This window comes from Anabrus simplex, chromosome 11, assembly GCF_040414725.1.
Source record: "Anabrus simplex isolate iqAnaSimp1 chromosome 11, ASM4041472v1, whole genome shotgun sequence".
Lineage (NCBI taxonomy): Eukaryota > Metazoa > Arthropoda > Insecta > Orthoptera > Tettigoniidae > Anabrus > Anabrus simplex.
In genome coordinates this window covers 31,741,683-31,759,823 of record NC_090275.1, presented here as the reverse complement: position 1 = coordinate 31,759,823, position 18,141 = coordinate 31,741,683, and the positions used below count along the sequence as shown (strand labels likewise).

At 38.4% G+C, this 18,141-nt stretch overlaps 1 protein-coding gene across 1 annotated transcript in view; it reads left to right on the top strand.

Moving 5' to 3' along the window:
- The window catches only part of LOC136883111 (nuclear factor related to kappa-B-binding protein), a 161,413-nt gene that overhangs the window by 96,920 nt on the left and 46,352 nt on the right, over positions 1 to 18,141 (top strand). Inside the window, exons 17-19 of the mRNA XM_068229596.1 lie at positions 2,549 to 2,792; positions 12,874 to 13,122; positions 17,176 to 17,354. Coding sequence (XP_068085697.1) covers positions 2,549 to 2,792; positions 12,874 to 13,122; positions 17,176 to 17,354 — 672 coding nt within the window. The remainder of the gene's footprint in view (positions 1 to 2,548; positions 2,793 to 12,873; positions 13,123 to 17,175; positions 17,355 to 18,141) is intronic.

Below are 18,141 nucleotides of genomic sequence, written 5' to 3'. Positions count from 1 at the left end.
AGTCTTCAACACTCTCGTCATCTTCAAATCGTTATCGTCCTCCTAGTTTCTTTAAGCGGTCCGAACAAATGGAAATCGCAGGGTGATGAGTCTGGGCTGTAAGGAGGATGATCAAATGTAGTTCAGTGCGTTTCCTGTAGCTTGGAGACAGTTAGAGCTTCAGTATGGGGCCACGCATTGTCGTGGAGGAGGATGACCTGTCGAAGCAGTTGGTCTCGTATTTTGCGGTGATATGCAACCCTCGCCGTGTTCAACAGCTCGCAGTAGTAAGCAGCATTGATTGTGCGTCACTCGTGCAACCAATCAGCAAAATGCCTCACTGATCGAAAAAAACTGTTGCAAGAATCTTGCCAGCTGACAGCCGAGTCATGGCTCTCACTGGTGTTGCCTACCCTTTCCTCCGCCACTCCTTACTGGCTTCTTTGGATTCGGGAGTGTAGTGATGGACCCATGTTTCGTTACAGGTGACAATCCGACTCAAAAATGCATCACCTTCTTCTGCAGATCTTGCTGTAAGCCTCTGACAGACGTCCAAACGTCTCAACTTCAGATTTTCGGTCAAAAGGCGAGGGACCCATCTGGAACACATTTTACGGAACTGTAGGTCATTTATGATGATTGCTTGACAGCTCCCATAACTGATTCCGACTTGTTCTGCAATTTCTGATACTCTCACCCATCGATCGTCGTCAATAATGCCTTTAACTGCATGAATGTTTTTGTCTATAATGCTGGTCCGAGGACGGCGATCGTGTTGCTGATTTTCCACATGTTCTTGTCTTTCCTTGAACTTTCTATGTCAGGCAAACACATGCATCCTTGACAATGTGCAGTCAATCTCTGGCAAATTTCCGCCGCTGTAACTCCTTCAGGAGCAATAAATTATATAATTATGCGGTGCACAGTGGAGGGGTGCACCTGTTGCTCCAACATCGTGAGCATTACTGAGGAAGTTAGAAGCAAGTCCATTTATTTATTTTAAGAAAGGTCTCCCTTGTTTGTACTAGTCTGCATTTGATGTCCTCCTTACATTGTTAGTTATTCTACTACCCATGTAACAATATTTATATACTTCCCTTTCCTAATCCAATATTTTCTCCATCATCTGACTTTATTTGACTATATTCCATTACCTTTGTTTTGAAATTATGTAGTTTCATTTCATATTCCTTATTTTAGACTGTATCTATACCCCTTTCAGACCTGAAAGAAAACTGGTGGTGTGAATTTTTGTTTATACATCAAAAACTGACCAAAATGCTCTGAAATACATATTATACAGTTTATTCTGCAAAATGAAAATTAACATCTGAGTAAAAGCACCCACACAATTATGCATGTCAGGACTTAATTCACTACTTACAGAAATGAAAAATTACCTCATTTTATGTGAATATACATATGTCCATGATCAGATGTTCTATTTTACAGTGTGGAACAATTAAAATCTTTGTTCAAACACAAGTATACATTATATTTTCTACACTGAGGACGAGTTTTGTTTTTACAGTCCTTTTGGCGGGAGCACCTTTTTGTCAGACCTGAAAGAAAACTGGAGGTGTGAATTTATGTTTGTACATCAAAAATTTACTAAACTGCTCTCAAATACACGTGTTTACAGTTTATTTTACAAAATATGAACTATCATCTCAAAAACAGCACCCACACAATTGTGCGTGTTAGGACTTAATTCACTACTTACAAAAAAGAAAAAATTTTAAATTCAGCTCAGGACATGTGAATATACACATGTACATGATCAGATGTTCTATTTTACAGTGTGGAACAATTTAAAACAATTAAAATCTTATACATTACATTTCTCACGTAGAATACGAATTCTGCTTTCACAGTGCTTTTGTGGCAGCACCCAGCACTCTTGCATGCATTGCCTGTAGGAAAACCTAGCCCACACAATTGTGCATATCAACATTCAAAACCTCATGATATTGCGTACAATGTTGTAAGTTCACAATTTTATGTTTGCTAAACAATTTACACACTTCATAGATTATATTCTGATATTCAGTGTAGCTTCGAGATTAACATGAATGCAATAAAATAAATATTTACTTTAGGCTTTACTGCTTCCTGCCACCTTGCCAATGAACTGCATTTTTAAACTCTTCTTCCTGCCCCATGGTGGCCAAGCGCTAAATAAAAACAACTGAAGTACATGCTACGTGTCCCGCACAATCACTGTGCGTACACGGTATGAAAGGACTAACATTCAACGGTTTCTCCATATCTTCTGCAGACTCTGCTTAAAACAACAGTATCATTGCAAGTCTTAGAGATTTAATTACCCTTCTTGGAACTGTGATTCCTTTTCAATTTCCTCTTTGATTTCCTTTATCAACTGTTCTATATAAACATTGAAAAGGAGGAGCCCTGCCTACCTCCTTCCAAGATAGCTACTTCTTTTTCTTAGCCCTGAATTCTTATCATGGCAGACCAACTTTTATGCAGACTGTAAAATATACTGTTTGCTTATATACATGTCAATATTTATGCTGTATTTTTTTTACATTTGTTTACTTTTGTGTAGCAGGCTGCTGCAATTGCTCAGTTACAGCAACAGTTACAACAGCAGCAACTGAAACAGCAACTTCAGCAACATCAGCAGCAGTTACAACAGCAATTGAAACAGCAGCAACAACAGCAACAGCAGCAGAGCGTAGTGGGTACAACGGTAGCACATAGTGTTCAGCAACAGCAGCCACAGCAAAGACTAGTGACCACGATGTCCGTGTTGAACCAGGGACAAGGACAGCAAAGGATTGTTACCAGAGGTGAGCCATCATCACTAGACCTCAAATTTTAGTTTTAGGTATCTAAAATACAATTTCAGAGAGCTTATATTACACAATTAAAATGTGTTTTTTACCTACTCATATGACAATAATTATAATACAGTGGATACCCTCTTAACCAGTCTTGGATTAACTGACCGACCCAACGAATGCCCCTTCCAGTTCTCCACAATCGCAAGCCCCACGCTACCTCCCTCCTCATCGCCTCACTAACAGAATGTAACTTGTTTCGTGTTGCTCGTCATTTACAACAGCAGATTCATTTTTCTCTTACCTTCTGATTTTTACTTCTATCTTGCTGCCATTAATATGAAATTCAGTACACAAGAACTTTGTTTATCCGGATTAAGTGGGAGCGGAACTGTTCCAGATTATTGAAAATCCGGATAATCCGGAAAAAAATAAAAACAAATACAGTACATGTTATATAATCTATTAACATAAGTTGTACAGTAATATCTTTTTTCAATTGTACACAAAAATATAAGAACACTTTTCTTACATTTACGACTCTGTTTTATACACTAAAATATTGTGTGAGTTTTTTCTTTTTTACATTTGTATAGCGTTTGCGCGCAGCGCAATCACGAAGACATTTTACTAACATCAGTTCTGCCGGTGTAGTTTTAGTGTGGGATTCTAAATAAGCCATCAGTTTGTCCAGCTGCATTTGTGCCTCTCCATGAGTCATTGTTTCTTCTGATGGAGCACCGGTTTCATTTTTGAATTCACCATCATTCTCGTCAATACCTGCCGAGGAACAAGAGGCAATAATTTACTCATCTGTCATTATGCCGTAGCCTGAATTACAGTCAATTTTCAACCAGTCATTTACATCGTTCACATCTACGTCCGAGCATCCGGGAATGCTTGCATATGTGTCAAGGAACTCACAAGAGTCCACGGTTTCCCATTCTCCATTCCAGGCGAATGCCGGGAAGGTACCTTTGATAGACTGTGGCCGAATTTCTTCCAGTTCCTGTCCTTAACTATCCTTTGTGGAAAAGACATTCAAGAAGAGTCGACCCGTAAAAGAAATACTGTACAACTAAAAAAAAAAATTATTATCTTCTATCTGAATAAACCAGAGATCCGGATTGATGAAGGCCGGATAAACGAGTTTCTTGTGTACTTTCATTTTTCTGTATAATCAAAATTAGTCACCTGTCCTTCCAGTCAAGACATACTTTGCACATTCCTTTAAACAATGATTTCCAATCAACCCTATGAAATACTTTTTCTAGGTCAATAAATGCTTTGTTTATTTCTCTGTTTATTTCTAATCTTCTTTTCAAAATTTGACGTAGGCCAATATTGCTTGCCCTGTTCCTTTCCCTGATCTGAATCATACTTGTTCATTGCCTAAATTCCCTTTTCTTTTTAACCCTCTCTATTAACAATTTTTGACACCTGCTCCAAAGTCAGGCTTTCTGTGATTGCACTGATATCATATTAATGTAGATTAATTAATTACAATAAAGTCATCAGCCTCTTTGCTGTGTGGTAATGTTGATAAGACCTGCTTTAAGATATTAATCTGGGCAGCTTTTGCATTTTAATACTGGTGACATTAAGCATCGTGGTTGGTGTGAAATATTTTCTTTTGCAACATCCGTTTGAAAGCAATAACTGCCTGGCGCATCCACATCACGGGGGTGGTCATCTTACACTCCAGTAGACTGGAGTGATAGGATGGCTGATGTCAGACAGGGACCCAGTACCATGGGGTATATCACGGAACCCGTGCCCAGGGTTACGGGTGAAGTTCTCAACGGCAGCGAAGGCGGAGATGATGATTCGGTACGGCAGAGCTGGCAGAAGAGGCTACCCATCCTGTGGGGTAGTACAGATGGAACCCACTGCCTTGTGGGATGAGGAGGGATGCTCATAGGCTAAGGGCATAAACCCTGAAAGAAAATCCTTCTTTATGTTAGGCCCAGCGAGCCAGTAAAGAAGTAATTGTTTGATTGCTTTCAATGTACGGACAAGCCTCGGATCGAACATACCAGTAAAAGACTCCACTTCTGGCACTTCAGGAACTAATGATGACCCAAAGAAGGCTGATGCTTATTCTGAAAATGCAAGAAGATATACTGATCAAAGACATAACAACCAGAATAGACCTTACCAAGAAACCAAACTGAGAGATAGTCGACCTGATGGAAAGGAGGAAGATGCATATATTAGGAATGAGTTAGACAAAATGGAAGGGGATGAAATCATAGAAACTGAAGGAAGATTACAAGCTATACTGGCATGGTAACAAGAAGGAAACAGAGAATGGAGTTGGATTTGTACTACATAAAGATATTGAAGCCATAACAGATATCACATATATAAATGAAAAAATGATCAAAGGCAGAGTAAAACTGGGCAGTAACAGTCTCAAAATAATCCAAGTATATGCTCCGTAGACAGGATGTAATGATGACAAAAAGCAAGAGTTCCTTGAGAATTTGGAGGACCCTGTATAAGAGGATAATATTATGATAATAGGGGATCTAAATGCCCAAATTGGAGTAGATAGAACAGGCTATGAAGAGGTAATGGGGCCCTTTTGATACTGGAGGAATGCTGAAGGCGAGAATGTCCTAGATTTCTGTGCCAGAAATAACATGATAATAAAAAACACCTTCTTTAAGAAACAAGACAGCCATAAAATAACCAGATACAGCTGGGATGGAAGAACTAAAACAGTCATTGATTATGTAATAACAGATAGAAGAAGTGGAGAAGCAGTGAGAGATGTAAAAGTTATTCCCAGTGAATGTTTAGACAGCGATCACAGGCTACTAATAGCTGACTTGAACTATGAGGTTGTGCGAACACCAAGTACACAGAAAATTCCAAGAACTAAAGATTGGAAATTGAAAGATGAAGCAAATAAAAAAGCTTTTCAAGAGTTAGTAATGGAAAAGGTACTGAAGAATGAAACACAAAGTGCACAGGAGGAATGGAACCTGTTTAAAGCAACAATAGTGAGTAGTGCAGCAGAAGTATGTGGCAAAACAAGAGGAGGAAGAAAGAAGAAAGAGACCAGTTGATGGAGTGAAAAAGTAAGAGAAGCTTTTAAAGACCAAAATATGGCAAAGAGACATAAAGATGTTGAGAAGCAAAAACAAATGCAAGGTGTCTTACCACAAGATAACCAAAAAATAGCTGACCTCGAACAAATATATAGAGATAAGAAATTATTAATGAGGAGAATTGTGAAGGAAGAGAAGGATGAGAGTTGGAAGATGTTCATACATAAATGAGAGGACGACTCAAAAGGGAATCAAAGACGTTGTATGGAATATTGAAGATTGGAAGATCAGACAAAGAGGCTATTGAAGCAATTGAAACAGATGATGGAATCCTAATCCAGAATATAGAAAACATCAGAGAAGAAATGGGAAAGTATTCCAACAAGTTGTTAAATGGCAATGAAGAAGAGAAGCACAAAAACAATGAACCTATCAAACATGGAGAAGAAGACCAATGACGTGGTCAGAAACAGAAAATGCCCTGAAGCTTATGGAAGGAGGAAAATCACCAGGAGTAGATGGATTATTTGCAGATATAATCAAAGCGGCAGGCATACAAGGTCTTCAGTGGCTACATCGAACACTAGGAGTAATCTGGAGAGAAAATAAGATATCAGATGAATGGAAAAATGGATGGATCATACCAGTATTCAAGAAAGGAAGCAGAAGAAAGTGTACAAACTACAGAGGATTTACCCTGCTACCACACTGCCTCAAGATATTGGAAAAGATTATTGTGAAGAGATTAAGAACAAGGATCGAACATCAGTTTGAAGAAGAACAACACTGCTTCAGAGGCAACAGAGAAACAATAGACCTAATGTTTGCCGTTAGACAACTAATGGAAAAGTACTGGTAAAAAGGGAAAGATCTGATAGTAGTGTTCCTAGATATAGAGAAATCCTATGACAGTGTTCCAAAGAGCAAAATATGGGAATGTCTGAATAAACTAGGGGCTCCAAGTTCTCTAATTCGTAAGATCCAATTGCTATATGGAAACTGTGAAAGTAGTGTACAAATGGGGAATGGTAGATCTGAATGGTTCCAGACAAAGAGAGGTGTACAACAAGGCACTCCACAATCTCCACTACTTTTCCTTGCACTCATGGATGTAATCATTAAATAAATTAAAGGTGCAAAACCTGGAGATTTGAGTGCATTAATGTTTGCAGATGATGTTGCCGTTTGGGGAGGAACAGAGCAAGAAGTCCAAAGGAAATTAGATTGCTGGGTCAACAAATTTAAGGAATATAAGTTAACTGTGAGTAAGAAGAAAACAGTAGCAATGAAATTGAGTAGAACACCCAGTGAATGTGACCTCAAACTTCATGGAGAAAGAATTGAATGTGTAGAAAGCTTCAGCCATCTTGGAAGTATTGTATCGAACCAGGAGAGTGCTAAATTGGAAATCCAGAACAGAGTGACAAAAGGTTCCACGTTCTTCTGTCAGGTACGAAATCTGGTTTGGGACAAAGCAGTTCCCATAAAAGCCAAACAAACAATGTTCAGATCTTACCTGGAGACCTTTGTGATATTGAAAAGAGACATGAGAAAATTGCAAGCAAGTGAAATGAAATTTTTACGATCTGCTATGCAAAAAACAAGAAGAGACAGAATCAGAAATGAGTGCATTAGAAATGACATGCAAGTGACCTGTACGATGGAAGAAATACTACGCATTGCGCGGTTGAAATGGATTGGGCATGTGCAAAGGATGGAAGAGACTAGAACCCCCAGACAATACTTGGAAATGGCAGTACCTGGAAGGAGACCTGTTGGACGTCCCAGAAGAAGGTGGCTGGACCAAATAAATGCAGACCTTATCGAGAAAGGAGCAACACTGCAGGATGTTAAAGGAGAGGAACTCTATAATGACAGCAACCGATGGAGGCATATTGTCCACAAAAGTCCTACCCGGCCTGCTGGAAGGATACCCAGATGATGATGATGATGATGACTCTGTAATGTTCATTATTGTAATATCATAGTTAATTATTAATCATATTTTAATATTACTTTGCCTCTTTCCAAGTATACAACCAACGTGGAATTGCGGTTTGGGGCACGTATTTAGGAGCTTGCATTCGGGAGATAGTGGGTTCGAACCTCACTGTCGGCAGCCCTGAAGATGGTTTTCCTTTGTTTCCCATTTTCACACCAGGCAAATGCTGGAACTGTACCTTAATTAAGGCCTCGGCCAGTTCCTTCCCACTCCTAGCCCTTTCCTATCACATCGTCGCCATAAGACCTATCTGTGTCGATGCGACGTAAAGCAGATCATCATCATTCAAAATCAATAAAGAATCTTCTTGAATTCAGTTCAAGTGCTAGTATTTTGTGTTTCACCTGGTCTTTTGAGAAGTGCATTTTCAAATTGGTAGAAAACTGAGAACTTACGCAAGATGTGTGATCATGATGAGTGTTTTTTAACATCCAAATCCTTACTTGTCTTGCACTGGATATGAACAACACAGACTTGTTTCATAAATGGTATCTTTAATTCATATCTTGCCTTAACTTTATTGATTTTGACTGATGATGGTCTCTAGCAAGACTGAAACTAGTTTCATCAAATATATGCATTTTTTTTTTTTTTTTTTTATTTTGCTAGTTGCTTTACGTCGCACCAACACAGATAGGTCTTATGGTGACGATGGGGTAGGAAAGGCCTAGGAATGGGAAGAAAGCAACCATGGCCTTAATTAAGGTACAGCCCCAGCATTTGCCTGGTGTGCAAATGGGAAACCACGGAAAACCATCTTCAGGGCTGCTGACAGTGGGATTCAAACCCACTATCTCCTGGATGCAAGCTCACAGCCGCGTGCCCCTAACCGCACGGCCTACTCGCCCGGTGCAACATTTTTAACACATGGGTGATGGGCCCCGAGAAATCTCGTAGTACGCTCGCCAGCGGTTGGTGACGGGCCCCGAGAAATCTCGGTTTTGTTCACAACGTTGTTTTTGGTCTTCCTGTGACATCTCTTGATCATATATTGAACTATTTCGAACTTGCACATTGAGTAGAGTAAATCGTAGATGTATATCTGCCAGTTTTCTTTTATTCACAGTCTCTTTTGTTCTTTGATTTAGTTTCGAAACGTCGACTTTCTTTCTGCCGGTTCAGTCAATGACAAGGTGGAGCGTCCGCGGAAAACGGTGTTAGCTGACGACGATAAGAATTATATGCCGATGATCGTTCAAATGGATATAGTGATAATGAATTAGTGGAAACCGAATGTGAGAGTGATAGTGGAAGTGATATTCAAGCCTCTACACGCCGTAATTTACCTAGTGTGCTTATTTATTCAAGTGACTCTGACGACGACAACGATGTAAATATTAATGATGTGTTGTTGAATTAACACGCATTTGCTTGTTTATCTTAGATATGTTGAAGTACTACTAGGGGCATTGGTTGAGTACTCACACCAATTTTAAAGAAAAAATCTTGACTGGTTTAATATTTACGTACATTTTTATAATCAAGTACACCCTAGTATGCTTAGTAGAAAGATGTCCGGTCCACAGGGTATGTGACAAGCTCAAGCATCCAGTCAGCAATGTGTTAAGGTTACAATAAATAGTGTTGAATAGGTGGAAACCTTTAGCTTTTGTTTTACATTATATTGATCTTCAATACGGAATAATATGAAATGTATTACTTATGAGTAGGGAGCGGATTTTTATGTGCTAAAAATGTGAAAAATATTTATTTTTTATGTGCTGAAAAACTTTAAAATATGTGATAAAAATTGAAATTATTTTCCTTTAAATATCACATAACTACTCGCGCTCAAGAAGTAAATAAGTATAATGTTTTGTATTAGAATATGGTGCTACCAAACGTGCTCCTTAAGGCAAAATGGTGTCTGTGTATGGAAGCGTGCTGTATGGTATATTAATTTTTGATATGCCAGAGTAGATATTATGAATGGTTATTTTTTAAAGGTAATGTTTTGTTTAAATATGGCAAAAGCAACCTATCATCTTTAAAAAAGTAGTACCAGTTCGTACTCACCCATCACACGCTGGAATATTAGTTGCTAGAAGTAGTCTCAGAATTGCAGTGAACAACAAAGATCATCTCCAAATTGTCCATCACAAATGCATGCCGATTATCACTAAAGAGCGCCTTATACTGCGAAAACGATCACTCCACATCACAGGAAGTCAGACGAGCATAGCACCAACAATAACGCCATCAATTTCGCCAACATGAGCACCCTCTAATACATTAGAAATTTGGCACATTGTTTGAAATCCTCTGTTTTTCCTGAACAAATTTTGATATTTGACCTTTAACAGTCCCTGTACCTGCGAAGTCGGGAGTGAATCTAATTTATTTTCAACAGCGCGCACTTCCTTCACTGTTTCGGACAACAGGTTAGTGGATTTTTCAAGTATGTCTATAGTTTTAGATAAGAAGCTTAGATCGGCAGATATAAACGCCAAATAATTTTTCAAAGAGCTGTCTTTTCTCTTGAAGAATCTCAGTTGACGACGCGTCGTTTTTATCTAGCACGTTCACAACGGATGCAAAACTTTCGAAATTGTCTGCGTAGTATACCACAGCGCTAAGCCAAGTACCCCACCGCGTAACAATAGGCAGAGGAGGAAGCGCAAGATCCGGGTTTTTCTCTTTAAAGAGATCGATTCTTGAGGGTGCTTTTACAAAGACTTTTTTGCCATTAGACACTAATTTATCCACTTGAGGATACTGAGCCCGCACAGTTTCACATAACCTGTGTAGAGCATGAACAACGCAAGTTACGTGTATCATTTTCGGAAAGCTCACAGAAAGGCCTTCGGCTGCCTTTTTCATGTAAGCTGCACTGTCAGTAAGGAATGGTCGTATTTTATACGTTTTGGCCAAAGTAAGTGCATGGCTTCATTGAATAATCTAGCTACAGTGACATGGTTTGCAGCAAGCATTTCTTTACACGCTAGCAAATGAGAATGTTCGCAAGCAGTTTTGTCATTATTCAACACACCAACTACAACATTTCCTACTTTTCTGCCACTTGAATCAGTGGTTTCGTCAATGCTCACCCACAGTTTTTCGCTATCACATACTGCCCGAATTCTCTGTAAAGTTTCTTCGTAACATTTTGGGAGATAGTTTTTCCTTAATGTGGATTCGTCTGGAGGCTCAAAATTAATGTACTTTGTTAGGAAATTTCTCAGTCCCGGATTATTTATTTTACCAAGAGGAATGTCGGCGAAACAAATGCTCTCCACACATCTAAATAATACTGGGAATACTGAGATGGGCCTGCATTTGAAGTAGCTGGTTCAGCTATTAGTAATTGTCGCGAACGCACACGCGAAGCAGCCGCAGTATGCTTATTTCCAGACAAATGCTGGGTTACTTGAGAACATTGATCTGCACGTACTGTGGTTGTCAAAAATAATACTTTTCCATCGGTAGTGAAAATGCTTTTAAATTCCACTACATATTGTTGAAGATGCGATCTTGTACTCGACTTCTCTTTTGGCATTATTTTGCAGTTTACGACACACGCATTTACGGTGAATCACTGTTTCAATAAAAAGAATAATAGCAGCGGACACTGAAGGAAATATTTCTTATAAATCCATAAAAAATCACACGACCACGGGAATGATATATGGACCTGAACAGCTAACCTTACTCTTAGGAGTGATGAAATTCCACTACCTAATGGTGGTGCAATATTCTTCCGAGTCTCCCATGTTGTAACGGAATTACGTCACCTTATCTCTCCGTGATTGCCTTTCGCTGATATTCTATAAACAAAACCCGAGAGGGTTGACTCATAAAGAATTGGAATGACATCATGCAAGGAAACATCTTGTGCAGCAAATCAAATCACTGTCTAAATGTAACGACGTAGCCAGTGATCAGCAAGTTTTAGAACTTATGGAGGGAAGTCCATAAATAGCCGGAACATTCAGATACATTAAAAAAAATACCGTAATCTTAAAATGAAAATACGAGCATTATTTTATAACACAGAAGCATTTTAAATTTTATTGATCAACAAATATTGCCGATTTATGTGCTTATTATAGATTTTCTTAAAATATGTATTTACATTTTAAAAATGTGAAAATATGTGTTTTTATGTGAAATAAGATTCAGTTTTTACACTTGGGGATGCACAATAGGAATAATGAACTTCGTAACTTGCGTTAAAACTTACGCAAAAAAATATGTAATTACATAAAAATCCGCTCCCTACTTATGAGTAAAATGCCATGTTGGAAAAAATCATATCTAGTGTTTTCATATCCCTGCTGGATAGTTTTTATTTGTATATTATAACACGTTGTTTTTTCCTTGTCACCTGCAGAAACTTCTTAACAAGGTTATACTGTTTCTTCAAAGTCATCTTCCAACTATTCCAAGTTAGAGAGTAGATCAGTTCATCAGACAGAAGGAAGATTATTGAATGTATAAATGTTGTGTTATTCAAACAAATACGTAGTAGCTTAGCTTTTGGCCATTTTGATACATTAACAGGAAAATATTCTAGTTCTAAAGACTATCATGAGATGCCTGGTTAACTCTGCATCCTAATAATGTCACCGCAACCAGCTATGGTTAAACAAGTGTGTTGATAGCAACAAACTTTTTCTTCAACAGCATTCTAAAGGTTAATCAGGTCCAGCCTCTCATTCTTTTCACTTGTATGTATATCCAAATTATCTCTTTTTTTTTTCCTAAAATTTGATATCTGCTGACAATATTTATTTTTCATCCTTTGGTCCACACTTCAACTGCACTTACCAACAAGTAAAATAGCTCCTGCAGGACAAAGTTCGAACACCTCAATGTCTCCAAAAACTGTAAAAGATTTAATTGTATGTGAAACCTATACCATTATTACTGTATTCAACTGCATTTCTTGACCTAGGATATGCTAAACTTCTTGCACTTCTTGCTTTGGAGTCATAAGAATGTATAGAATCTTCATCTTGATCGAATGTGTGGTATAAATAATGAAGGTCTTTTTCTCTACCATTCATTAACTTTTTTGTCATTTATGTTACAGTTGGAGGTAAACCTATACCAGTATCGCATGTTGCACTATCAGCTCTCCAGCAACAACAACAGCAGCAGCAACAGGGTAACACTGCTAGTACTGCTGGAGCAACAACGGTGACGAGCACAGCAACAGTAGTGAAGCAACAGCAGCAGCCCCCGCCGATGGTGGCTAAAGTGTTGACTAATGCTCAAGGGCAAGTCATCTCTATGGAGAGTCTTTTAGCTCATCAGAAACAGCATGGCACTCTCCCTCAAGGTTAGTTTGTTGTTCCACGTGAGCAAAGGTTATTATGAGAAAATTTACCATTGCATCCTTTCCAACTAAGAATATTTGGGTTCAAGTACCTAGAGAGGTATCTTTCCACTCATTGCATTGCTTAGAATTTGGGTGTATAGTAGAGCGTCGATTATACATCTCTCGATTAACCGATCATTGGATTATCCAATGGTCTTTTAACTTTTAAAATAATAATCAGGTATCCCCAATTTTTTTTCTTTTTTTACAATTGGCTTTACGTCATTAGACAGTTAGCCCTTTTCACCTACAGTCGTAGTAAAATCTATGAAACTGAAACTTAATATGAAAGTTTCTTTCAAAACAACCAACAACAATGCTCATCTTTTTTATAATCAGCACACTATTAATAACGTCAATAACAAATTTCAGAAATCGGGTGTTTACAAATTAAAGTACAAGCAGCGTCCCGCCGGTTACATTAGACAGACAGGCCGCAATTTCAGCATAAGGTATAAAGAACATGTTAATGTGTTGAAATACGGCAGATTCTCGGCAATGGGTCCTCATATGGTTGATACTGATCATACTTTCATGGACATAAAACAAGACCTTCAAATTCTCCAATTAAGTAGGAAAGGAAATCTATTGAATATTTTTGAAAACATTTTTATAAATATTGATCAAAAATGCAACCCGATTTATAATCTGAATGAAATATCGGAAGAAATCAATGTACTTTTTGAGGAGATAATCATTAAATTCTTTACACAAAGGCGCGTAAGTAATGCATTAACCTACACCTCTCCCCTCTCCCTCTCCCCTCAACGTCTTCGAGGACTGCACTCAGTTAGCTTCAACACTTGTGTAGTCGACAGGACTGGATGGGTAAGGAGGTGAGTGATCAGATGGGCACACAGCTTCATTTCACATTAAATTTTTCATTAGTTCATTCTTATTTCTTTCCTTTTTAGGCCCATATTGTCAACAACACAACCAAGTTCAACTTGCGTCATATTACATAAGTCCATCTTTCTTCAACTCATCACAAGACGTTCTTTTAACTTGGCAGTAATATTACACTATTTTATGTACATATTCAAGAACATGTACAGTATGTTCACATTGTCAGGATAACTTATGATTAATTTTAATTCGCATAGCCACTCATGTTGCATTATATTTGTGCAATTCCGTGCTTGTAACGACATTTTAACCTGTGCAATAACTGGACTTCATGGTTCACATCATCTTCCTGTTTGTGTTATTTTAAGATTCACTGGTTGACAAGACGCTAATACGCCACATCACAAGATTGGTAGACTTTTTATTCACTAATTTTAATGTGTCCTTACCATATTTCCAATGATTTTATGTGTGATTGAAGATGTCCCGTAAGAGGACGAAACATGGATCACCAATATAGTTTAACCCCTCAGCGCCGACCTCTATACGTGGTATAGACCCTCTTTTCTTCCGTAGCCGCCGACCTCTATACGTCGTATAGACCCATACATGGTTTCACGTTTACGGCTATAGCGCGAAGAGTTTTGGAGTTACTGATATGCAAATTGTTCTGTTTCCAAGAAGACATTTTTGGGTTCATCAGTGTTGTAAATAAGAATTGAAAAATCGTTATAATGTAGTTGTTTTTGCAAGGATAATTATTTGTCAAGTAAGTCTGAGCACTAATCTCTTGCTTTTTTAAAGTCTGTTTGCTTCATTCTTTCCCACAGAATAAAATAAGTAAATGATGATCTGAGAAGTTTGTCTTTTCGTGTGATGTTCTTTGCTCTATTTGTGCATTGGGAGTGCGGTTTATTTATTATATTTGTCTTTATTTCTCAGCTTGTAATATTTTCGTAACTCTCCACGAGCGCTCTGTGTAGGCATCAGTTAGTGCTGCTTTCTGTCATACGATACGAGAACCAGTTGTTCATGGTATATATCTCGTTTGAAAGACGTTGTCTCGACCTTTTATCTGAAATATGTATCGAGTTGGTTTGTTTCGTCATAAATGTTATTCCCCTCATTCAGTTTCGTACTGCTGCCTTCGGTCTCGCTGCAGCTTCATCAGTCCGTGTGACGCGCCGTGGTTTGACTGACAGTAATGTGCTTGAAATATTGTATAATTCAGATGAAAGTTTAGTCGGAAGTAGTAGTGACAGTATAAGCAGCAGCGATAATGAAATAGATGATGTAGCAGTGGTAAATGATGAGAGTGACGATGAGGAGGAAACAGTACTTGGAAATTTCGTGTAAGAGACTATAGATAATTATACAGGTCAAAGAGAAGTTTTCAACGGTGAATTTTGATTGCTAAATTCTCTAATAATACTCACACAGGTCACAGAGACAAATATTGAGCAATTACCTTATCGGGTTCAGCTGGTGAAAGGTTTGTTTACAAAATACGCTCGGGAGGGAGGGGAACGAAATATTCAAGGCCGGCGCGCATCAGATAATACAGTTCCAAGGTTGCAGGAAAGACATTTTATCAGGAAATTAGCACCCAAGAGTTGGAAACCCAAACCTCAGAGACATTGTATCCTGTGTTCAAAACACGGCGGAAAGAAGACGTCAGTGTACTGCTGCCAGGAGTGTGACTTGAGTCCCTGTCTCAAAGAGTGCTCCGAACTCTATCACACGGAACTAAATTACTAAGGAAATGTGAAACAATTATGTAATTATCTGCATGTACATAGTTCTGTCATAAGGAATTCCAAATTTCGTGAAAATCGGACTACTCTTATACTTGTAGTAACGCTTTAAGTGAATCAATGTATTTCAGTCGCGCGTAGTTGAAATCTCATCCGGCCGCGGGGTAGGAAGCTATTTAAATGGCTGCGACGCTGAGGGGTTAATGTAGTCTTATTAATAAAGACAATTACAGTATTTTAAAGGTGGAACATTTGTTGTTAAGATTTTCACAAGGTGATACTTTTTGAAAATACGAGCTGAAATATGAAATTTATCACATTCAATTACATCACACAGACACGCATAAGCCTTATGGCAACGATGGGACAGGAACGGATTAGGAGTGGGAAAGGAAGCGGACTGGCCTTAATAAAATTTAGGTACAGCCCCAGTATTTGTCAGTGTGAAAATGGAAAACCATGTTCAGGGCTGCTGATAGTGGGATTTGAACCACTATCCCCCAAATGCAAGTTCACAGCTGCGCACCTCTTACAGCATGGCCAACTCGCTCGGTCCCAGTAATATTGTGTTTGTCTGTTAGAATTAAATAAAGGATTGCATTTCTTACAAAGATAAGGTGTAAAGTTTCCAAGAAGAGACCCTATGCAAGGTTACAGTTGCCATTCACAATAAGGCAAGCTGCATCCTTGTGTCTGTATAGCACACGAGTGGTGCGACAGCAGGAAGCTACCACCAGAGTATCAAATGTAGTGCCACACACTGTCAGATGGAGTGCCAGTGACACCACTGACTTGTATGTGGTACTATAGACCACCACATGGCATCAAGCTTTTTACATATGCTGCAGAGAACAGAAGCATTGTAGCAGTTAGTAGAAGAGCAAATTGGTCATTAAAATTATTCCTCGAGTAATTACTCAAAGAAATTAATACTGGAGTAACTTTGGAAAGTAGCGAGAGGAGCAATGTGTGAAGAAGGTTATTACAGCAATTAAAAAATGTGGGTTTTATTAGCACATTTTAAAATACAAAACTCTGTCTTTTATTCAGGCCAGTATGGTATGTAGCTATATTTTGTCAGGTGTAAAATGAGTGACTTACCTTGGTTTGCTCTCCACCAGATTTTGTATCCTTACTTAATCTTATAAGACCTACTTGCTAGTGTTTGAAGAATTTTATGGAAGTACACAGGTTCCACAAATTTGGGAATTTAATTCTTAAAATGAACAAAACCCCATGAAAAATACTTTAAAGAGGTATGTTTGTTTGATGATGGTGTGCCTTTCTATTACTGGAAAAATTTATGATGTCTTATTGAAATTTATTTCCTTGCAAGAGCTTGTTGTAAAACAAATACTGACCTAAAGCACCACTTTATTCTATGAGAATACTTTATGTATAAAATTGATTGCAGGAACTGCTCTTAGAGTAACAACTACTGGTGGTAAGCCAGGCCAGACAAGCCTGATCCAGATACCTAGCACGACACCTGGAGGCGTTGCTCAGTTTGCAGTTGTCTCCCAGGGCAATCTGCTGTCTGTCGGACAACCCAGAGTATTGCAGACCCACCTGCCTGCTACACAGCAGGGTCAGGTATGTATGATATTTACAACAATAATACAGAGCTTTGTTAGATTTCATTTGTCAGCATTGTAGTAGAACTTGTAATTCTAGAATTGGCCTCTCTAACCATCGAAGAACCCACCCGTCAATTCTGATTTTTTTCCTTCTCCTTTTATTTTTTTTTATTTTTTCATAAATGCAAGAAAGAGTAAATGATAGTCAAGTTTGTGTCACTCTTTAAGATTAGGTATAATTTACCAGAGCTAAATACATAGCTTTTTAAATGTTAAAACATTGATACTTTTTGAACTAGAAGTGGAAAAATAGGAAGTAAATGTTACTTATCATCCACCTTCATGGCCGAATGGTCAGCACTGAGGACTTTGGTTCAGAGGTTCCCGAGTTTGATTCCTGAGCAGGTCTGAGATTTTAGCTGCGCTTAGTTAATTCTCTTGGCTTGGGGACGGGATGTTTGTGTCATCTCTTCACACACCGGACTACTAACCCCACAGAAACATTCAATACTGAATACATCCCTCCACATAGGAATGGGGTCACAAAGGGCATCCAATCATAAAACGGGCCAGGTCCATATTTGTGATATAGAATTAATTCACTATTCCACCAAGGTATGGGAAAAGTGGTAGACGAACAAATGTTTCTTACTCACCGAGCAAGATGGCTGCATAATTCAGGTCACATAGCTATGAACTTGCATTCGGGAGATGGTAGGTTTGAACCTCAGTGTTGGCAGTCCTGAAGATTGTTTTCCATGTTTTCTTTTTTTTTTTTCACATCAGACAATACATGAAAGATA